A 24,484-nucleotide genomic window follows, 5' to 3' on the forward strand; every position below is an offset into this window, starting at 1 on the left:
CCACTGCATGGCCAAAAGCAGCAACCACTTCAGCACAGTAGAAACTTCAGCAGTGAGAACTCTGGGGACCACAGCGTCAACCTCCTCTATACACTCAACAAGGTTTTTTTTTTTTTTTTTTTTTTTTTTTTTTAGTAACCATATCTACTATCTCCTCGGGAACAACAACAACAAAAGCTGTCCTTACAGCAGTGACTGTAGCTATCAAAACTGCAGTGACAGCACCATGGACTGATCAGTTTCAACACCTGCCATCATGACCGGTCAACACCTGCCAGCAAGGGTGGGACAACAGTAACCACAGTTGTAACTCCTGAGAAATACAAAAAAATGGGTGGTGACTGTGCCGCTAAGACGAGGCCATAAGCAGATCAGCATTAGCGGTACTCCAAACAGTAGCCCTCTAGCCCAAATAGGTAAGCTTTATCCTATTTGAACAGGATTGCAAGCACCCCTAAACTAGTTTTCACCCTCTTGGCCTCATTGATGCGCTACAGTTTGTGTCCCATGGAGCAGTGATCACAAGCTCCTTTTCTGGATATAACCTTTGTACTTGGAGCATATTACTGAGGGGAAAAAAATCAAGTATTGGCAAAGCCATTATGACTGGTTGTAATGTACTAATGTATGTGGATACAGTATTACACAAATGTGCATGGATTGTTTATGCTTCATCTCTGTTCAGCCTGCCTCTTTCTGTGCCTTCTATGCGTGTGTCCTGTTTTTATTATTTCCCAAAAAGTGCTATGAAACACAGTATTCAGTGTCAGGGCACATATAGTCTGGGTTTGTCTATGACTTCGTTTGTATGTAAAGATTAAGACACATGTTCTCAAATAGGGGTGGATTCACTTAATTTATTTTACTGTCAGGAAGGTGATGCATATCATGTCATCAATACTCATTAATCTTAATTTCTCTGTATGTAACATTCCTTAAATCTTTGCCCTTTCTCATTATAAATTATCTGTTGTGATCGAGGTATTTTTATCTTCATCAAAGTTTATTCTTCATTTCTTTGCACAATTCTAAACCTTTCCCACTATGTATATGTACAGTCCTTGTTTTAGAATTTCAAGTAGAAGACCTTCAGCATGGTGTTACTAATTTTTGATTTGAGGCAATTTTGGTAAAAAGGTGCTAGCAATTTAGTACTATGTTATTTTCTTCAAAACCATTATGTGAATGTCGACACGTTTTGGCTTTGAATTGATTCAGCAACCTCCTGGACCATCTACAAGGACTTTGTTTTAAAAACAAAGCATGTACTTTAAAAACATCCTTGCAGATCCGTGCAATTTAGTAGGGGGCTGCAGCAACACATTTACGTGTCTACTTATGATATAATTCGGACGTTTAATCTGTGCTACCAATTTGGCAGACCTCTTTCTGAATTGCAGTGGTTGGTGATAAAATGTGATCTAATTTCTAATACTCCTTCCTTATCAATGGAAAAGACAATTGTTTGGTGGGAAAACATGTTGCGTATAATCATGTGTTTATTCCAGGCTGACATTGCAGGACCAGATGAACCTTTTGATTAGTTGTTTGGATTCCCTCGGTTTAGAGATGTAAAACCTATTTTTCAGGGTCAGCGCAGCCAATTTGGCAATCATCCTTTAAAATAGCTGCAGTCTCTGAGGAATTCTGATGATGTGACTCTTGTACACATTTCTACCTTCCTAAATTAACGAAAAAGGCAACTGTTTTGAGGAAACGTGGTGTAGACCTTAAGAAGCCATGGGTGTGAGAGTGAGTCAGTTTTAATAGAGGGACAACCTACAGTGTTTCAGTGCTTTTACCTAACTACCACTGATGTCTGGAACTTTCCTTAAAAGGACAGAATACCTCACCCACTTGAAGTGGTGTGCCACTCCGAGAGGGTGAGGCTTTTCCATCTGTTGCACACAAATTCTTTCTCAAGGGCAAAGATAAATATTTTATGCATAATACTTGTCTCTAGTAAGTAGGAACTTCCTTACCCACACAAAGCACCATGTAGTCCTGCTTTTGTCTGACTGTTGAATCATATGTTGTCTGGCCTGTGAATATTGCTAGCAAGACATAAATTAGTACCTATGACCCATCATTATATAATCTGATTCTGCCCATAGTTAGTGATGGAGCGTAGATATTATCTGACGTCTACCTTTATCAATTCTCACCGGTAAAAGATCATTACGACAAATATTTCTCTGATGACATGTTAACCGGCTAAGTCGAAAAACGTGAGAATACATACTGCATTGTAAAAGCATGCAGAGTGTTCTAAAATGATACAAAAATGTAAACAAAATAAAGAGATACACTGAAAACTACACCTGAACGTGTATACATGTTGTGAGAAAATAAAATATTGTGAACATAGTTTTGTGATAACATTCAAATGTGCATCGCACCTGAAATATATAGAGATATATATATATATATATATATATATATATATATATATATATATATACGCATAATGAAGTTCTTGAAATTCAAAATTGTTTAAATTAGAGAGATGTGACGTGGTGCAAATCTGAGCTTCTGTAACGTCTATACAAAAACACGTGTATTGACAGTGACACGTTAATTTGTTTTGAAAAAGAATAGTACAAATAATGCTTAAATATTTTTGGTAAGGCCTAGTATTGATATGCAGTACCTGAAAGAAACTAGAACTGCTATAATGGACAGAATCGAAATGCATTTATGAAATGTGTGATTTATAGTGAAATTAAACAGTAGTGATTCAGCTAATTTTCATGAGGCCTCAAATGCTTATCTTACTCTGCGTTAATGTAAAACCATGTGAGACAGTCACCTAAGCCCTATGAGAACTTTCTGTGAAGTTTCATTTCTGGATTAGCTAACAATGGACTCCCTTCTCGCTAAGAAGCATGTTCGATAGAAATGTAACCATATTGTTGCAAACCCAGGGGAAAATTGCCTGGGAATGGATGGACTGTGAGCAAAGTAAAGTTCCACCTACTTCTGTGGAAATGACGAAATGGCAACACAATTGCACTAAATTAATCTTAATGAAATTTGCAAAAAGGATTACTTATTTCTTTCAGATTTGTGTGATTCACTGATTAGCCCACTATGAGTGACCAATTAGATCCCCATGGACTGATGGAATTGATACGTTAAGGGGTGTAAACCTGGAACATTTGGAGGTATAATTGCCCCATCGGAGGAGGGGGGGGGGGGGGTGGCTGGTTGTCCTTTTCCTTTTCTGCCTGGCATGCTGTCGGGCAGACCTTTGATCCCTATTTTCTGTTCTATGCCCCTTTGCATCCACAAAGGGTCGAACAGACTTTAGCGAACTGAACAATATCTAGCTGCGACCTCGAATCCTGTACTTTGCCGGCTGGAAAAGTGTGCAGGAAAATAACCTTTTGGCTGAGAGGTTATCTGATTCCGACCATGGCATATGGTGCGGCAGATCAGTCTTGACCAGATCTTACTGAGGGCGAACTTGAAGCGCTCAGCTTTGGTTTGTATGATTAATAACTGAACCTAAAATGTATCTTGTTTCTCAACACAGAGGATTTTCCAGCTGTCTAATAATGCTCTGTTTGTTTTGAGGCTACTTGTAATATTTTGTCATTAAATCTGATTTGAGCTGTATTTTCTTGACTCATCTATGCAATACAAGGCATTAGATGTTTTCCCTGAATTCTTTATCGATTCTGTCTCCTTCTTTTGGTCCTACTTCTTGTCTCAAGGCATTTGTATTTGTGGCTGAGAAATGTTTTGCATTAGGTTTGAGCTAACAATTATTTTATTTAAAGTCCTCATAAAATAATTGTTCATGTTTCCTAGTCCCCCTCAGCTCCACAAATAGATCCATCGGAGGACCCTGGTATTGTAGAAATCTAAGAAATAATTGAGAATATTGTGAGACTGAAGGTTGATGATGATGAAATGGGCCTAGTGAGATAAGTTTGTTAGATGGGTGAATACCAATTTGGTAAGCTTTTCGCTGCAACACTAGATTCTTACCTATGTTTACTGCATGCAAATGCTCGGAGTCTGGGAGTTCTTGCATGGACCACTGTCATAGAGATGCTGTCATGTGTCTAGATTTGAATATTGTTACTGTTCAAACTTGCTTTTATCCAGCAACATCCAAGGCTGTAAACATTAATCTTCTACTCTGTTAGTGATGATGGCCACTGTTTGTGCTCTTAGCTGTCATTTTTCCCTGATGCAACCCTTGGCTCTGCCTCTCACTTATGAATGCATTATGAACCTCTTTAACAGCTATGTTCATTCGCTTCTGTCTCTCTAGCTTTACTCCATCACAGATACCACTGTGGGTCTTGATCATATAATTTAACCCCTTGCGTGGGCGCGTCGGCCAACGGCCGTCGTGAGCACTACCTTGGTAGTGCTGCGCACGTCCGTTGGCCGACGTGGCCCCGCCCGTGCAATAAATAACCCATGGCGGAATTTACGCCGTGGTTAACGGGTTAAGGTAGCCACCATGTTGCCGTATTCTGCATGAGCTTTTGTTTGTATACAATAGCACATTAAATCCAGATTTATTGGTTTTACTTTGCTATTTATCTACGAAGACCCATAGATCTAGTTGACCACTCGCCCTTGCCATGCTGGTAAAGTGAGCGATGCAACAGGTTCCTATTATTGTAGCAAATTGTATAACCTATTTCAGAAGGACTTTGGCTTCTAAGGCCACCTGGGCAGGCCGGGGGGCTCCTGCTGTATGATGTTAGCTAGCAGCTCATTGGTCAGTCAACTGTCTTCAATGCATTTTATTGCAAACCAGTGGGACATCCATAGTTAATGGTGACCATGCTTCAAATAAGCTTAGCATGAACCCTATGACCTTGACTTAAATGGTGGACTATAAAGCTTAATTGAAGTTAAGTTGTGATTTTATTCTATCAACAAATAATATGCCTCTCCCTAGTACTGTCGTTATGAGGATGATCTCCGTATTTGTCCATTTTACATTCAAGTTTAGTCATTGCGCCCTTTATCTGAAAATATTAGGTAGTAATCGTGTCTATCTCGGTTGAGGACGCAACATAGATAACCCTAGTTGTGAATGAGCCGCAGCCTAGAATGACAGCACATTTCTGTATTGCGCTCTGGTTTTCATTAGTTACTCTCTCCCAGGTGTAAGGGTGAGGTTGTAGTTTCTGCTTGCTGCTCTTAATCTAAGAGAGCCTAATAGTCGTCACTGGCCTTGGTAAAGTCAGGGCTTTTCTTCACGAACTACAAAAATGGTAATCGTCATTCATCATTTACGTGGTACAGTCGTGTTGTTGACAGATGGATAGGAGCAATTTAATAGGATGCTGAGCTCTGATTACGCTAAATTGTATCCTTGTCTTCTTCCTAACCATTAGCGCTCAGGATCTTTTATTTACCTACTAAAAGTGGTGGAGGGGAAAACGCTTCATAACAGAATGGCAATATACCTGAAAATATCACAGACTCCGCCTTGTCAATTTATTATAAGGCCAAGAGTAATAAGATGTATACACATCGTAAGATAAACATGTATAGATCTAGAAAAATCAATACAGAGCCGATTCTACGGATACAAGTAATTCGGCATAACAAGAATACAATAGTGAATTCTAGGATCAGGATACAACTCAGAATAGAAGCAGAGTCCAAATCTCTTCTCATTAGGAATAAAACAAATCTGTCCCTACACTATACTAATAGGAGAAGCTATCTAATACCCTTCTATCTATTCCCAAAGGTGTCAGCACGTGTTGACTTCCTGAGAAGTACTCGCGTCAAATGGGTTAAAATGCTTAAGGCTAGGAGCGAGTTCTAAGATGCTCCTTTCTCTCCGAAAGCTAGCAGAAGTCTGGGGTCTCTGTCCCTGCACGTCATACAATATAGAAATCGATTCCTTGCTTTATCCTGGTAAAACTTTCCATTGCAACTTTTTCTGTGTGGGGTGGTTCACGCTCTTTTAATTAGTATGCCTTTGTTCAGCAAGTGGCCTTGGTTCCCAGACCAGCCAGACACGCAATACATCCTCCCTTCTCGCTTCTAACGCTCTTCAAAGCATTCCTTGTATCTTCTCCAATCTGAAAATAACAAGTTGGCATTCCGATACCTGCAGTAGGATGAAAACACTGCTATTTCTTAAACAACATGCATTTCATTATTTATTTCTCGAAGCCAAGGAGGTGCAAAAACAAGTACCGTCTTGGGCCTAGGAAGTCAGGCAACTTGAACAAGAAACGGTTACATTATATGGTTATAAACCGTCCTGCTCTCTGTATATGCAGGCATGATGATACATACATGATCCTATTAAGACATGGCACTACAATGAATGTGTAAATGAGTCTACTGGATACATGTTCATAAAACACTACAAACGATATACTTGTATATAGGTGCATGACAACCATAAATATAATGCACCCATACAAAATAGAGTGCTGAAAGCGCTCTATCAGCTCCGGTTAACATGAACGTTTCTTTATCCATTGTGCCAATATGGTGTTTCGGGTGACTGCAAAACGGCAGCGAATAAAACGTACAGACCGTCGTTGATAAAGGGAGCAGAGCATGCCATTTACTTCTTTTTATGATTCGATTTCTTGAGTAGTACTATCTGTGGTTTGTGGGGTGGGTGTGGTGAAGCAGTGTGTGTTTTTTTTGTTTTGTTTAATTATTAGTGAAACTAATAGCTGTGCCAATGTGCTTCTCCATTTATTTGATGTTGAATAAGGCCGGCAGGCATGCTAGTTCCAAGATTGATTTACAAAGTTGCAGGTGGTCCAAGGAGGTGTTAGAATTTTGCAGATTCTTGATTAGTGTGAAGTGGTATTATGGGACGATTTTACGTCAGCTGTCCTTGTTTTGTATTGAACAATCCATGGCTTGGTAGATTGTAACGCTGTTATTACAGTTGTTTTTTTTTATTTTTTATTTTTATTTTTTACTTTTAGCTAAATCAAGTAGAAAGCTGACATTCCTCTATTTAGCCAACGATGTCATTCAAAACAGCAAAAGGAAAGGACCCGAGTTCACAAAAGATTTTGCACCGGTAATAGTGGATGCATTTAAACACGTTTCAAGGTACGATGCATTTCATGCTCACTAACAAGATTTACCTGTTTTCTCCATTTTTGTGTGTGTGTGGGTTTTTTTTCCCCTTACCATTGCTTTTGCTTAAAGTGTAAAATGTAGGTTTTCACAGACTTAGATCTGAAAGTCGAATGTATTTGTGATTAGGTGATGAAATCCAAAACTTGTCAATCTGTAGTTTGTTGTGCAAGAGCTTTCACTTTGATCATGATTAATACTGCAAACCATTAAACTATATAGGACTACTGTAATTTCGAACACATGCCTAATCACAATAGTACATAACACTGGACCAACCCTATATTCCCAAAATGCATTACCACGGTAGCAAATGAGATTAATAGGACAATGGTTCTGTGGGTCTCTTCAAACACCAGTATATTCCATTTGTTTCAACCTGTTTCTTTTGATGCACCACACGTAGCTGTTGTGCTTGTTTTATATACAAGTGTGGTGTTTGGGTGATTTCGGCTCTGAACTCTGTTCTCCAAGAATCCACATGATTTTGGCCTGGTTTGTGTCAACTCGTGGCCCCATACACTTCACCATCGACCTTCTGTGTATTAATTACAGATATGAGGTTCAGGTGATGTATACAACTTTTTAGTCCTGATGAGACCTATGTGATTGTTTGATTGGATTGAAATGTCGACATATATTCAGGGGTTGTCCAGTGTGGAATTCTTTTTGGACTGCATATTGTAATAATAAACAAGTGACACTTCATACTGTACAAATGTGTATTAGATTGTATATATATTTCTGCACCTTTACTTTTGAGCACTGCACCATTATCCTCTGTCAGTTGTTGCTTCAACCAAGAAAAATGCTATTGATTTGATGGGGCCTGATTACAATGTGGTTAGGAAGGGCTCCGACCTTTTGGGCGGAGCCTTCCTAACCGGATCGTAATCACCCGTTTGTAATAATTTACGACTGACCCATTTCGATGGAGTGGGTCGTAAATTATTATACAGGGAAGTTCCGAATGGCTGACGACTGGCTAAGAGAGCCCGTCTGCCATTCGGAAGGCCCACATTAATCCCCCGGGCGGCGCTTTCCGGCTGAGGGATTACGATGGCTGTTTCCCACTGCCTTTTTGTGCCAGCCTTTCCGGCACAAAAAGGCATTTGAAACCGCTTTAGGGGCCCCCAGCATGCACCCATGGGTGCATGGCTGCCGAATGGCGGCCAAGGGGGTCACCTATGGTGCCTCCCTGTTGATTCTTGCACCCGGTGGCAGGCACCTTGAGGTGCCTGCTTCGGGGTGCAGGGATGAACACCTGAGCATTTTGCAATGAGAGCATGCATTCTGTTCGGAATACATGCTCTCATAGCATGCTCTCATAGCAAAGTATAGGATTCCGACCGAACAGGGTTCAGTCGCATCCGAATTGCTGGAATGGACAGAACAGGAATGGACAGGAGATCGTTTGGTTCCATTCCCAAAGCGATGTCGGACGGACTCCGGTCCGTCCGACATTGTAACCGGGCCCTTAGTGTTAAAATAGGTTGGCGCGAATGGAATGTACTTGTGTTTAGATGATACCCACAGAACCCTTGTTCTATTTCTCTTAATTACAATAATAGGCAGAGAATGCACAAGATAAACCAAAATATGGGCAAGAAGTCGTTCAGATGGTTGATGTGAAGTAAAGATTACACTTAATCTTCTAAGGAGGACAGGGTGACCTCTCCATTTCCTTATACAACAATGGATCACTCTTATTCAATAATCTGATCAAAACCTAGAACAATTTGACAAAATCTTTGAGAATTAAAAACTCGATGGCTAACATTGTAACTCCTCGGTCACCAGACCAATCTCTAACAACTCAGTGAATCCCCAAGGCGCTGCCACCATCGCTACCTCCTACGCAACATCTTTCTCCCCCATCAGAGATCAGGCTGACCCCACTCAATGCACTAGCAGGGTGTCCTCGGAGGTCAATCCAAGTCCGCATACAGCCCCTAAAATATGCTAATTTCACAACTGATTCAACTGGCCTGAACCCTCTAAACATTTGACTGGGAAACACCACTCTACAGTTTGCAATAACAGCAATCTAGTGAACTTTAGGGATGCTTCCCCCTCCTTCTAATATAAAATCGCCTTCAGCCAAATCCCTCACTGGCATTAGTCCCTACAATCCAGATGTCTCTTCAGATTCCCAACCCAAGTTCTCTACGGAAGGTAGCAATTTGACATCTATTTCTACCCATCTCTCAACTCTCATCCCAAATTCAATCTATTGCAGGTTAACTCCCCCATTTCGTCTTTACTCTCTTATGAGGATGCCTCGATTACCTCTTCGTCTTTACCTTCCAATGGATCTTTCTCAACCTACCACCTTACCTCCCTTAAACACGATCAACCCTCCATTCAGTGAGGATAAGCTGTAGGACATCAAACATTATCTTAAACTAGTTAAAGCATACAGATCTTACTGCACATATTTTATATAGAGAAACTGGGGGATCTCAGTTTTACTTCTGGGGCCAATCATCAGAACCTCTCCTCTACACTCCATTACTTCCAAATGGAAATCTTGGCTAGGGATAACCTAGGGAATTCTCACGGGAAATCTTGGCCTTACGCTAGCAATCACTCCAGACCTAATAGGGTTACCGATCACCTGACAAACTGACGTTCAGTCTCTTTTACAATCCTACAATTCAGTTAATTCTGTTTCTGCTCCATCTACTTTCAATATACAAACAATTACCTCCAGTCAATTTAGAGAACCCAGTGTCAACCTCGGATCTAAGAACATGGAAAACTTACTTCTGGTCCATACCTCACACCTCAAAAGTGTTGTCATCAAATTGATGCTAACTAACTGTAGATCAGCAGCAAGACAAACAGCTGATATTGCGGATATTATCCTCTCAATTGATCTAGATGTCCTGATCATAACGAAAACTTGGCTCAAGGAACCCTCAACACCAATCCTAGACATTCTCTAGTTCCCCCAGACTACAACATAATTAGAATGGAGGTGGAGTTGCTGGCATCCATCGATCTAGTCTCTGCTTGAGACGGATTCACTCTGCTCCGATGTCCTCATATGAACACCTGGAACTCGAAATCTGGAACAATGACAAAATAATTTGTACACGCCACTCTATCTACCACCCACCTGGAGATAACCCTCTGTTCACTGAACAAATGATGGAGACCATTTCAATAAATGCGGAACAATCTCACAACCGTATCTTCCTTTGGGACTTCAACTTGCATTGGAACAATGAAAATGATCCATTAGTAAACCCCCTCAAGACCTTCCTATTTGACATGAATCTTACCCAATTCTGAAACAAGCCCATGCATATGAAAGGTTCCACCCTAGACCTCATCATTGACAAAGATAACATCATTCAACTTGACGATATTGCACCTTGTGACTGGTCAGGTCACCTCTTGATCTCATTTTGCATCATGGAAATAATATTGCTCAGATAAGGTCAACCTCGAAAAAACAAACTATGATCTACAGATCTGAGAAACATCGACGCAAATGATCATACCACTATGAGCAATTTTCTTTTTCAGCCGCCCCACAACATGACAAACTTGGATGATCTCACTGACCACTACACTGATACCATGACGGATATCTTCAATGCACTTGCTCCTCCACATCTCAAAAGAATCCCTAACAAGCATTCTCAACCTTGGTTCAACAGCTCCCTTAACGAGAAATGAAGTAATCTTAGGCTCGCTAAAAGATCATGGAGAACTTCTCCTTCCCTATCTAACCTCAGACTACTAAGGAAGACTCAAAATGCCTATAACAAACATATACACAGCTCTGAAGATGATCACTTTAGATCGCAACTGGACATGGCCAAAAATAGACCTAAAAAATAGTTTCAAAATCATCAAACAACAATCGAACCAACCCTCTAAACAACTCTGACACTTAAAGACTCAATCCCAAGCTGTGAGTTCTCAACCCATTTCACTGAAAAAACAAGAAAGATCTAATTGGATCTGCATCTCTCCGTACCAGACTTACAGAATCAAGCTCTCTACTCCCCGGTCTCTGGTTTACCATGAATGAGCTCTCCTGTGATCGCTCCGGATGCCTTTAATCCAAAAAATGATGCCTTGTGGAATACCGTCAGACTTCCGGATGATCTTGAACTGCTTAACATATTAACTACTTTAAAACCATCAAATCATTTCACTGATCCTATGCCCACCAATCTCTTTAAAGAGCTTACCTCATCCATTTTCCCGCTCTGATCTAAGATTGTATATGAATCCCTCACGTAAGGCCTCATTCCAGATTGCTTCAAGATTGGTCGTCGTCCTCATACCAAAGAAACCTAAGGCCTATTTATCTAAGCCTAACAACTACAGACCTATTTCTCCTATCATGACTATCCAAACTTCTCGATAAATATATACGTACTCCACTCTATAATCACATTGATCATTTTCAATCCTCGACCAATAGCTTCAGATCGGGTCACAGTACAGAAACCACCTATACACACATTGTAGACGATGCCATAAGACTTCTAGACCAGAATGAACCATGCCTACTTATACTATTGGATCTCTCTTCAGCATTTGATTCGGTCATACACGACAAATTTATTGACCTACTTGAAAGGGGGATGGCGTTATCAGGTACAGTGTTAAATTGGTTTATCTCGTTCTTTCAAGGTAGAACTCAAAGATTCAAAGTAAACCATGTCATTTCCAACCGTATTCCTGTTTCAATTGGAGTCCCACAAGGATCCGCTCTATCACCTACTCTTTTCAACCTGTATCTGTAGCCCCTCACCGTAATTCTGAAACTATCTAACATTCAATGCCATATGTATGGTGATGATACCCAACTGTATATGAAAATTTCTTCTCCGGAAGACATTGCTACTCTCAACCTTGCACTCTAAAAAACCCAACAACTGTTATCGCTCAACCACCTTTTGCCAAATTCACTCAAAACAGAATACCTCTTGCTCGCCCCACACAATCCTACTGTGCCAATTCATGACTGACTCATACAGCTAACAGCCCTCAACTGCACCCCACATGTTGTTAACTCCACTAGATCACTAGCCCTAATTGTGGACAAATGCCTAAATATGCAGGATTACATCAGTGCTACAACAAGGGGAGCCAATTACCAACTCTGCACAGTAAACAAAATCAAAACGTTCCTGCCACCCTCTAACCTGCAACAAGCTATGCAGTCCCTTGTGATCTCCCGTTTAAAATACAGAATTGCAACCTTGGCTGGACTCTCCAAATCTAACCTGGCACCTTTTAAGAGCCACTCAGAACTCTACTGCCAGACTCCTCACCGGCTCAAGAAAGCGTTACCACATCACACCTGATCTACGCCAAGTGAACTGGCTGCCCATTGACGCAAGGATCAAGTAAAAGATAGCTTGCTTGACTCACAATACACTGCACCATAACATGCTCACTTACCTAGCAAATAAATTAGAACTATTGGGCGGGAATCGGGCACTAAGAAGTACAAATACTTTACTGGAGAAACCTCCAAAGTTCAAAAAGAAGGAAACTTACAACTGCGCTTTCTCCGGTCTTGTTCCGAGAAAATGGAACGCTCTTCCGCCAGAAATCGGAACAATCCCTTCGCCATCGTCCTTTTAAAAAAGAAGTCAAACGCCTGCTCATGAATAGCCGCTGGAGGCAATCGTTCTGTAACTTCTTAAACTTTTTGAAATGATCCTACATCCTTGTCCTCTCCTACCTCGATGCAATCCGCTTACTGTTCAAGATTCTGATGTTCATAGCCATTTGCCTTATTATGCATTAATGTTTTTGCTTAGTTTTCTATGGTTTATTTGTCTGCTCAAGATCAACCAGCAGACAACGTTGTACATTTCTCTGTTACCGGCCGGGTCAGTAATCTTAGGCTCGATCATGAATAGACCTGTGAGTCGACAGCTCTGTAACCTCACATACTATTTGAAATGACCTCACAACTTTGACCTTCCCGATTTTTTTTTTTTTTTAGTTGCAATCTACCTATTGCTCAAAATGCTGATGTTTATTTGCCTTTCTCTGTAATCTGCTTTTACTGTTTTTACTTTGATTATACCTTCCTGCTCAAGCTTAACAAGCGGGCGACGATGTACAGCACTCTGATACCCTACCGGGTCATGTTAGCGCGTTATAAAACTTTTCAAATTAATAAACGTTCGTCCAGTATCCGTTTTCAGTGCTAATGTAATTAGGCCTACTTTTCATTCTGTCTTTCATTGGTAGAATCCAGAACTTCTGGGCACGACATACCAAAATTTTGAGGTTTTTCCCATCTATTAGCAACTGCTATTTTACCCATAAGAACTCTGCCCAAGGCAGCTCACCATGAAACCTCTCCCTGCTAGAGAAATTGCCGAAACTTAACAGCAAGAGCTGGCAAAAAGTGATCATGTTCTGGTTGCATATCTAGTTGCTTCAGAATTTACCCACTCTTGATCTGGGAATATGTGCTCTTACAAAGGGACCTGTGTGTTTTGGCTAGTAAATTTGCAGTCCACTAACTTTAGTTTTGGAGACTTGGAAGATCCCATGGATTTAGTGACTTGATGACTGCTTAAAGTTTCACATATACTTTTCTTTTTGTAATTTTCTAACCCTTTTGAGCCAGTGACTGAAGAAGGTGTCTTTTAGTAAATTTTGGTTTGCTTTTAGATTGTGTTTTATTTATTTATTTATTTATTTATTTTTTATGTTACTTATGCATATTGGGATGTGGTCATTCTGGTTTGGGCCATTTATCTTTTACATACCATGTTTTACTTGAGTCCAATGTGGAGTTCGCAGCCAGGCGCGAGTCCCGGTTCAGCAGGTCTCGCGCCTGGCTGCGAACTCCACATTGGACTCATCCCTGAAAACAACACGACTGATTGTTTTCAACAGTTGTTTCCGAATTGCCGCAGATCCCTCGTGACCTGAGCTTGACTGAACACCGCCCGGCTTCCAACGTGACTTATTGTTTTCTACAGTCGGCCCTAATTGCCGTAGACTCCTCGCAGCTACAGCGCTTGGCTGCTTCACTGAACACCGCAGATCGCCCAAGAAGAGTGTCCCGCTTGGCCCCACTCTTACAATTAGGCTGAGGTTACCCTGAACTGGGCTGTCTCTTATTTTCCCCCTCTATGTCCCGATTAAGACCCGCCACGACATTCTTACTAAGCCTTGTCCGGGTCAAAACATCGACGATTCCTCATGGTTCAGATCTACCAAGTCTCTAGCTCCGATTGAATAAGCAACCTTAATATTGGCTAGAGTCACTGGTGTGCTCTAATACTCTGAACATCTTCTGTTTACCTTGTAAATACTGTACAATTTCTCACCTTGTATATATTGTATATACTTCACTTTTGTCACCGAGCACTTTAATGTCACGTCAGTGCACATCACAGTAGATCATATCCTGGTGTGACAGCCTTGTTTATTGCCTCTAAAATATATAAATGCCGTAATTTATATAAATGTCAAATCCCTTATAAATCTGTGTCTTTGTGTTTCTTTTCATTATTGTTTCGCTAAAACATTGCTTATGTTTTGGATTGAGGGAGCAATTTCGTCCATTATAAACAGTAATTTTCCATTGATTTATTCTCTTTCCTTTGAAAGCAATATCTTTATCCCGACAGAACCACTGTTGTCTTTGCATATTCATACCCAGGTTCTGAGGGACATAGGGTTAGCCCATTATTGCTTACTCGCATAGTATCCATGGCCATCTGCTCCAACACCCCGACATATCTTGTGAGCAAAACCACGACTTCCGGTGGAAGACGCACAAGTCTCAACAGTAGAGTAATCCATCTGAAAAATAAGGAAATATCAGAAGGAAAAGGGAATATGCCAAGCTGATCCTGGTGATCTCGGAGTATGGATCATCTGTGTATAGATAGCAGACCTAATCCAGTGCCTAATTTTAGAAGTTCCTCTCTTCGGGGAACAGCATACTGTAGCATTGCCTCCCTGGTGCCACAATCTCCGGCACACCCAGGCCCCTGTATTCTCACCTGCCCTCTGTGTGCCTATTTTCCCTCCCCTTACATTCTACCTCCTATCCTATTTATTTATTTATTTAATTTTTCCTTCTTTTTTCTCTCCTTTTCCAGGTATCTCTTTACTACTTCCACCCATACCCTCTCTCTCATTTCCGCTGTGTGTAATGACTTATACTACACCTATCTCTTGTAAAGTGCTGCATTCCTTTGTAGCTTGGTTTAAGCTAAGTCACATACATACTTACATAGCTACATTGAAATGTTGGAAGGCTGAGTCTTTACGCACAGAGCCATCTTGCGAGTCTAGAGGGGCATAATGATGTATTTTATCAGTCTGACGGGATACACTTAGCAGATAAGTTTCCAAACCCAATTTGAATTAATAGCATGTTAAGGCAACCTACTCTGGAAATAAAAAGTTGTGTAAAGACATAGCAATAGTAGATTTTGGCTCATTATTCAGGTGGAAGTTATAAAAGCTTAAATATGAAACTATCTTTAAATCCACTGGTCTTAGTGGTGGTTAATCTAAAGGATCTTAACATTTAAACCTTGCTCAAACATGAAGAACAAATTAAGTAATTGAAGTGGAATTTGCAAATCCATATGGTGAGCTGCACTACAAAAAATGTAAGATTCTAAAATTCAATCAGTGTTTTTATTTTTAGTTCCATTATTCAAACATGTATATTTCCCAGTGGTAGTCACCACTGAGTAGTTCTAGTTAGGACCCCTTTTCCATAGAAATGGAATTTTATTTTTTGTCTCCTAATAACTTTGGAGCTGTTTTATGAATCTTCATGAAGCTTTCCAAAAAAAAGCTCACCCAACGCTGCTTCTTCCTGGAAAGTTTTGGGGATTCACGAAACTCTCCCATGCAATTTTCCATTTGAGAATTGAACAGCTATGCCACACAAAAAAACTGCTTAACTGAATTACACCAAATTTGCCAGAAAGCCAGACCTTGCTCCAGGAAGCGTGCTTTAAATTTTTATTTTTTATTTTGGTGTTAATCCGTTCAGTAGTTTTTGAGAAATTAATGCTTAAAGTATGTATATTTCACTCTGCAAGGGATCCGCAAACACAGCCAATGATTGGTTGGCTGCAATTTGATGGAAAAGCTGTGGCTGCCATCTTGGAACTTTGGTACTCTGTCCGCGCGTGAGGATGGAGATCTTGATCTTCATTAACATGAAAAAAACATAGAAATTCAATGGAAAAAAAACAAAGGTTAAGTTGGCATAGTTAGTAATCGTAATAGCTTACTTTACAAAAAATACCTTCGACATTTACTGACAAAAACAATGGGTTAAAGGGAAGTGATAGTTGGGTGAAAACCTCAGTTAAAACGTAGTTTTAAACCAAAAAGAACCCCACAAATTCACCAGTTATAGTTCTCAGCTTACTATAACTTGTGACCTAAAGTAACTAACTCGTGCCAACTCCATATGCTGCTACTACCCTCGCATATCACATCACTCATGACATGTTCAATGGCTGCATTGATCAGATTCAAAATGACATCTGAAATTACATCACTTGATGGCAACACTGTGCATAGCCGGGGCAGGAGTTACATTTAATTTAGGGCATGCTCTATAGTTACTTGAGATAACTATAATTGGTGAATTTCAGTGGTTGTGTTATGTTTTAGATGACATTGTCACCCAAATATAATGTCCCTTTAACCTGTAATTCCTTTCCACTGAAAGTGTGTATGTGTTTGTCTACAAACATTCATCTATACTTTCTTTCTAAAAAGCTCCTTATTTGCTGTGCATGGTTTCCCTTCGCTTTTTTCTTGCATTGAATAAAAAGTTGGCAAACCTAACGATTGCAAACTCCCCACATATACCCCATTGCCTAACATTTTTCCCTTGGTGAGTCTCCTGAAATTGTTTTCAATAATGTAATCCATAAAGCAGCATATTTTAGACATCTAGTACAAAAAGATCTTTACCTTTACCCAGATTGATTGCTGATATTCTTTTTTTTTTTACAAAGCATTATTCTATTTGTGTGTACTGTTAGCTAAAGAAATAAAATATAATTGAGATTACTTGCACTTGTGCACTTTTAGGCTTGTGGAAAGCCTTTTTTATCAGATATTGTGCCTTCTCAAATTATTACTATACTTTAATCTGACCTTCCAATCCTCTAGGCGAGTCAGTTATTTATTTTTTGCAGCTTTGCAGAATATTTGGTTTGAGGATGCCTTTTCACCATCATTTGTGCACCAACCTACCATTGTACCGTTCATAGGTTTAGACTTTGATTATTTAATATTGACTTATTTCATTCTCTTGTTACTTTTGCTGCACTTTCATTAACTTAATCGCCTTGATGTGCTTCCACTGATACATAATGAATTGCATTTCTGTTGTTGCCCCAACCCGATCAATGCCAAATTCTGAGTGCATTGGGGCATGAAATTGCATCTGAGCTCAACCATTTGGGTCTCGGCCTACTATTTGCATTATTTCGATAGCTGTTTTACTACTTCCACAGAGATCTATGTCCAAAAAACAAGATAGTTTTGTTGCAGAAAGAAAAAATCCAGCCACCTATTTCCATTCTGTCGTCTTCTTTCAACTGATCTAATAAGTTAAGCTCTCAATAGGAAACATTCCAAATAGAACATTACATTGTGAAGCAGGAACCCTAGCTAAGGAGACTTTCAACATACAGAGTAGAAGGGAAATGAAAGAACCATGCCATAAACTTGTGGCTGGGCGATTGATGCTATATTGCCTTCCTTTCAGCCCTGTATCTGTAGACAGCAAAACTGCCCCTTCTCTTCAATCCACTTCCCAGCGGCCAAGCACTGGCGCATAAAGGACTGTACAATAGAGGAAATCTTCTAAATCAAAATAGAGAAAAGTAGAATTTATAATTTAATAGGTGAGTACAAACTATAACGAAGAAAAACTCTGACTCCGTATGACTTCACTTTTTATAAAAAAATAGGCAAATAGGAAAAGTAAACGGGGTTGATCTAAGAAGCTTGGTTTGCTTTCAAGTATATAAACAAAGTACTGGGGTAAATCAAGTGGCAGAGGAGATTACCATTGGTTGTGAACAAAAAAATTTGCGTTTAGAGCTGGGTAGAGCAGGGCGAGGTACTTGGAAGCACACATAGCATTGGTAGTCGGAGAATTGTGGAGCTGCCTCCTTGTTTCATGAGAGGTAAAGTTTCTAGGCAGCAATAATTACATTTTATAAGTTTAAATCAACATAAGAATCTAATCAATTGAGACAGTGTACTCTCACATAGATAAAAAATATATGAATCTTTTTTTTATTCATTTTGTATAAAAGTCTGGCTATGTATACATGGATATACTGCAGACAGGTCACATGAAACTTGAACAAAACAACATAAATCAATCATGATGACAGATAGTGATACATAGAATCAATACTTAACAATAGATACAGTACACCATATAATGGCTTGAAAAACAGCGAGAGATTGTTTCAGTAGAGCGATGTAATTTTCTATGTGCGTTTCGGCATATAAAACGCCTTCTTCAGGAAAAGCCAAAGTAATTCTGAGTCCTAGATGAGCGTTAATACAGGGGATTCTCAGTGTGCAGCAACAGGTGACCGTTACGGTAGATTCTACCGGTTATCGAGGGTCCTGATGATAAAGATTGAGGATAATCATATGGATCCTGACGCGATATCTCTATATGAATTATAACAATAATACTCAAAATCTCTAGGTATTCTCGTTTAAGCGCCCTCCAAGACTGATTTAACTACAACCATGGAACATGAGAATACCTAGAGATTTTGAGTATTATTGTTTTAATTCATATAGAGATCGCGTCAGGATACATATGATTATCCTCTACCTTTATCATCAGGACCCTCGATAACCGGTAGAATCTACCGTAACTGTCACCTGTTGCTGTACACTGAGAATCCCCTGTATTAACGCTCATCTGGGACTCAATTACTTTGGCTTTTCCTGAAGAAGGCGTTTTATATGCCGAAACGCGTGTAGAAAATTACATCGCTCTACTGAAACAATCATCTTGCTGTTTTTCAAGCCATTATATGTTGTACTGTATATATTGTTAAGTATTGATTCTATGTATCACTATCTGTCATCATGATTGATTTTGTTGTTTTGTTCATGTTTTATGTGACCTGTCTGCAGTAAATTCATGTATACATAGCCAGACTTTTATTCAAAATGAATAAAAAAGATTCATATATTTTTATCTATGTGAGTACACTGTCTCAATTGATTAGATTCTTATGTTGATTTAAACTTATAAATGTAATTATTGCTGCCTAGAAACGTTACCTCTTTCATGAGTTATTTCCCTGTTCTGGGAGCACCTAACATTTACAGGGGGCCCATCTTTATACACTAGAGCTGCCCCCCCCCCCCTTTTTTTTCTGGACTTTAAAACTTTATTAAATGCTCTGACAATGTACACAGGAACGACCATATAATTACAACTTAGTGCTGAATCAGACAATGCATGGCCCCCAACATCACATAAAGAACACATCTAGCACATCGCATCAATCCCAACAACTTGACATACAAGCTATTTCTTTTTTGTAAGTAAATCCTGATGCTCACACAAATATTTAGTCAAAGGTTCCCAAATGTCTGAGGGCCTAGAGTTTGTTGGCAGCTCTTCTGCATATATCACAAATTTATCTCTACAATAAGCCGCATCTACAATCCAGCTGGTGAGAGTTGGGGATGAGCTGCCCCCTTGTTTTGCGTGAAAACTCCCTAGGCAGCCAGTTATTCACTTCAAAACGTATGACGTACATCGAGATGAGAAGGCCAAGAAATACAAAAACATAAATTGTTCACTAATATACTATCATATGCGTAATCATGAACATTAGGCCCATGCATCAATTCATTTTTTTTTTTTTTCTTTTTTCAAAGAATGAAGTGTGCAAATGATATCACAGTGAGTAAATCAAATGATTATTACACTTATTTGCAAAAGAAATCTATTTATATTAGAGCATTGCTGATTCTTCTTAGGATCAAGTCAACACGCATTCCAGCGACCCATGCGCCTTCGCCAGGAAAGCTACAATTGGATCCACACAAAAAAAAAAACTAAATATATAACAAACTTGGCTTATCAGCTGGATACTGGCAATCTTTAAAAAAAATTTTTTTTTTTAAGAAAGACGTGTTGGAACAAGCCCCCTTGTTTTGCCTGAATAAAAGTAGGAAATGGTTTGAAGACAATGACCACTGTTGAGCAGACACAGTGGAGAGCAGTTAGTGTTCCTCCCTGGTATTTTCAGCATATGTATTTGAAACTTCAATCGAAGGAGCTTTATCCTGTGTATGTTTTGAGCAGTACCCCTTCGTGCATATAGGCACACCATTCAGCTCCACGTTCGCTTCTTAAATGCCTAAAATGACTTGCACAGTACCAACACAGGAGCTACATGGGCGCACAGTTCTTTCCTTTTTCGCGCTAGATAACGCGATCCGTGAAGCGCTACCCTCAGTCGTTTTTTAATGTTGTTTATCACATTTGTCAATGTTTAAAAAAAATAATAATAATTTACGATTTAGTTTTTTGTTTACGAGATTGTTTTTCTCCTAGTGTGACTGGATGTCCCCAAAGAAACCGGCTAGTTTCAAACCATGTGGTGTCTGTCACAGGCAGGTGTCTGTGACAGAACCATGCTTGGTTTGTCTGTGGTGCTTGAAGAGAGACCACAACCCCCAAGCTCTGTGAGGACTGCCACGCCATGCACCTGAAGGCGCAGAAGGAGCAATCTCGTATGCTTCTCGCCGCCCTATGTCTGACAACCCAATGACACTAATGATCCCAGTCACAGGAAAGGTCCCACACCAATGATCGCTGTCCCTCTCAAAGTCCTCAGGTAAGTCCCACAAACACAAGAAGTCGAGTAGGTCTTTCGACTTCGCCCGTCTGTCTTCTGACGAGACGCAGGAGCATCGGCACTGCAGGCCTCCTGCTTCAGCGGAGCGTGAGTCCGAGTGTGTTCCATGCTTCCCTGAGCCAGAATGACTCCCGTCCAGCTAAATGAATTATATGAGGCCATGCACCTTATATTTGGGGCACCAGGCCCCATGTTGGATCCAGTGCCGATGCCCACGGGGGCGCCATCGCCACTTCTGACTGACATGGAGCCTGACGGACATCTTCCGATGCCAGCTGAGACCATTCTGTCTGGATCGGAGCCAGTGCCTTTTGCTTTTGACAGGCCTGAAGGGTAAGATGAATGGGAAGGGTCTGAGGACCCTTATGAATATCACCATCCTGTATATTACAATGCGGACAATTGGTATGAGGAACTGGCAGAGGCCAGTCGGTTAGACACCTCACCTGACACTGGCTTGGTCTCTCTTCCTACAGTGACTATGGAGGAGAGAGCCTCTCGCTATGGTGGTGCATAGGGTGCCTGAGGTCTTGAACCCTCATTCGCAATCAAGACTAACAGAGGTGCTTCATCTGGGAGTCACCTGTTCCGAACGTTTACTCCCTTTTAATGAAGCCCTTACTGACTTCCTATTTGAGGTTTGGTCCAAGTCCTGCACAGGGGCTCCTGTGCATTGGATAGTTGCCCTCCATCATCGCTCTTCTTCTTGGGACACCAGTTCCCTTATCCAGCTACCCACCCTGGAGAGCTTGGTGGTCCAAGCCGCCACCTCTAGGATCAACCCTGGCACATTCCTTACCACTCCACTGGATAGATAATCCAAGAGGCTGGGTACCTATGGCAAGAGAATGTTCTCTTCCACCAGCCTTCCACTGCGGTTAGTGAATACCACATGCCGATTGGGACAACATTCCCAGACAAACTGGGATTCTGTTGCGCAAGTGCTGCCTATGGTCTCAGAGGAGGCCTGGTGCCATACTCTACCAAGTTATTGATGACAGGAGAGACCCAGCAAAGTTCGCCAAATGATGTGGACTAGACACAACTGTCTCAGTGGGTAGAGCAATTTCATTGTTTATGGCTTTGTGGCACCACACCTGGCTGAGCACCTCTGGCTTTTTAGGGGACGTCCAAGCCTTGCTTATGGACATACCGCTTGATGGTTCGTCTGTTTGGTGAGGAAGGGGACTCTGCACTGGTGTGTTTTAAGGACCGAGGGGCTACGGCCATGTGCTTGGGTTGGTCTATGGCCCCTTGTCAATCCCAGTCCCCTTCCTCCCCTTTCGTCACCAGGGAAGGGAGCTCCACCCGTGAGCATACCCTTATAGCCACTGCAGCCAACAGGCTTTGCAGCCTTTTTGTGGCCGAGGACACGGAGTCCCATAGACTATGTGGGATAGGTAGCCAGAGATCGGGCCAGAACACCACCCTACCTGACCCCTGGTAGCCACAGCCTCCAAACCCCTTTAGCTCGCCATCCAAACTTCATGGGCATTCAGTGGGGGGCAGGATACGCCATCACCTGCACTAATGGCCGTTGGTACTATCAGACTGTTGTGTTTTATAAAGCATCCACCCCTTTGTGACCACTCCTGCATCAATGCTACCCACTTACGACTGGCTGACGAAGGACAACCTCTCTTTGCTCCATCAGGAAGTTTTGGCTGTCTTGGCAAAGAGAGCCATAAAGAGGGTGCCAACATCCGAAGTAGCAAACACAACAAGATGATGGACGGAGTGCTGAAACTTTTCAAACACTCACCCCCCATTCAAGAGATCTGGGTTAAATCCATCCTTCTTTTGATCACCATGCCAACCCAGTTTGGACCCAGCGATCTGCTAATCAGTCTTAACCCTACTCCCCATGGGAGCAGCCTAGTTCAAACTGCCAGGTCTGTTCCTCCCTGGAACAGAAACAAGCATCCTGGGACCGGTTTCGGGTAACACCCCTCATCAGCCAGGCTAACTTGAGTCCAGTGGCACAGCAATGAAGGGACCCACGTCTGGGCATACCTTGACCACTTAGGGTGAACACAGCAAACATAACAAGATGGTGGACAGAGTGCTGAAACTTTAAAATGCTCACCCCCAACCCGAACTGCCAGGCCCAGCCCTCACTGGACCAGAAACAAGCATCCTGGCACCGATTTCATGGTATTGCCCCATATCATGCCCCAGTAAATCTAAATCTTGTTCTTACTTTTTGATGTGTGCACCCTTTGAGCCTCTGCCCAGTTGCCTTCGTAGGCTATTGACCATCAACACTGCCTTTCTAGTGGCCACTACATCGGCCAGGAGGGTCAGCAAATTACAGGTGCCCTCCCTATAACCAGCTTCTACCTGTAAAAGCTGGTCCGCCGGACACATGCCTCCATCCTTTTGAAGGTTGTTACTCCTTTCTATATAGGCCAGAACATCACCCTGCCATTCATCAATTGTTCTTATTGCATTTGTCACCCCGAGGGGAACGGGTGTGCCCAGACGTGGGTACCGTGCTCACCATGCCACTGGAGTCAAGCTAGTGTGGCCGATGAGGGATGTTGTCCCGAAACTGGTGCCAGGATGCTTGTTTTTCCAATGCGGGGAGGAACTGGCCTGGTAGTTCGGGCTGGACTGTTCCCAGGGGGAGCATGGTCGAGACTGATTTGCATATGGCTGGGTCTAAACTGGAAGGGCAAGGTGAGCAAAAAAAGATACATTTATGCCCAGGTCTCTGTACTGGGGTGAATGTTTGACATTGCTCAGTATTCCGTGCATCAGTTTTTTTTTGCAGGTATCCGAAGTAGATAGCAGTTGCTATTCCTGCTACTTTCTGGTGCCCTGGAAGGATGGAGCCCATTGTCCTATCCTAGACCTGCTCCTTCTCAATCCCACCCTGAAAAAGGAGAAATTCAAAATGCTCATGCGGGCACAAGTTCTTTCTGCTCTGAATAGGAGACTGGATGGTAGTGTTGGACTTGCAGGGTGCATATTTCCACATCCCCATCCTTCCTGCCCAAAGTTATTACCTGGTGTTCATGGTCGGTCAAGAGCACGTTTTTTACTGTGTTCCCCTTTGCCCTTACCAGCACCCCTCGGGTTTTATGAAAGTGATGACTGTGGTTACAGCTGATCTGCCGAGATCAAGGTTTCTGGTCATTCTCACCTCGACGATTGTTGAAGGCAGACTCTCTCCAGGCAGTCATCTTGCCTCCAGACTATGGCGAACCCTCTGCACACGCTGAAGTTCACTATCAACGTGCCAAAGTCACACCTGACTCTCTCTCAGATGCTACTTTTCATCATAGTTGTTCTGGACACAGTGCAGTTTTGGGTCTATCCTCTCGAAGCGGTGAGTCCAAGATAGTCAGGCTATGATACCAGTGTTTCAGCCTCTTTCCTGGATTTTGATGAAAATGACCCTGAGTTGGTTGGGCCTCCTGCATCCTGCTTGTAACCCATGCTTGTTGGCATATGCGGGCTCCGCAATGGGACCAGAACTTCCA

General features: G+C 41.5%; 1 protein-coding gene across 2 annotated transcripts in view; it reads left to right on the top strand.

Moving 5' to 3' along the window:
* RPRD1A (regulation of nuclear pre-mRNA domain containing 1A) overlaps positions 1 to 24,484 on the top strand; it is a 309,821-nt gene that overhangs the window by 25,267 nt on the left and 260,070 nt on the right. For both annotated transcript variants that reach the window (XM_085605954.1, XM_085605953.1), the window contains exon 2: positions 6,939 to 7,068. In XM_085605954.1, the coding sequence (XP_085462080.1) occupies positions 6,939 to 7,068 (130 nt within the window). The remainder of the gene's footprint in view (positions 1 to 6,938; positions 7,069 to 24,484) is intronic.

The sequence above is a fragment of the Triturus cristatus genome, chromosome 5_1 (genome assembly GCF_964204655.1).
Source record: "Triturus cristatus chromosome 5_1, aTriCri1.1, whole genome shotgun sequence".
Taxonomy (NCBI): Eukaryota; Metazoa; Chordata; class Amphibia; order Caudata; family Salamandridae; genus Triturus; species Triturus cristatus.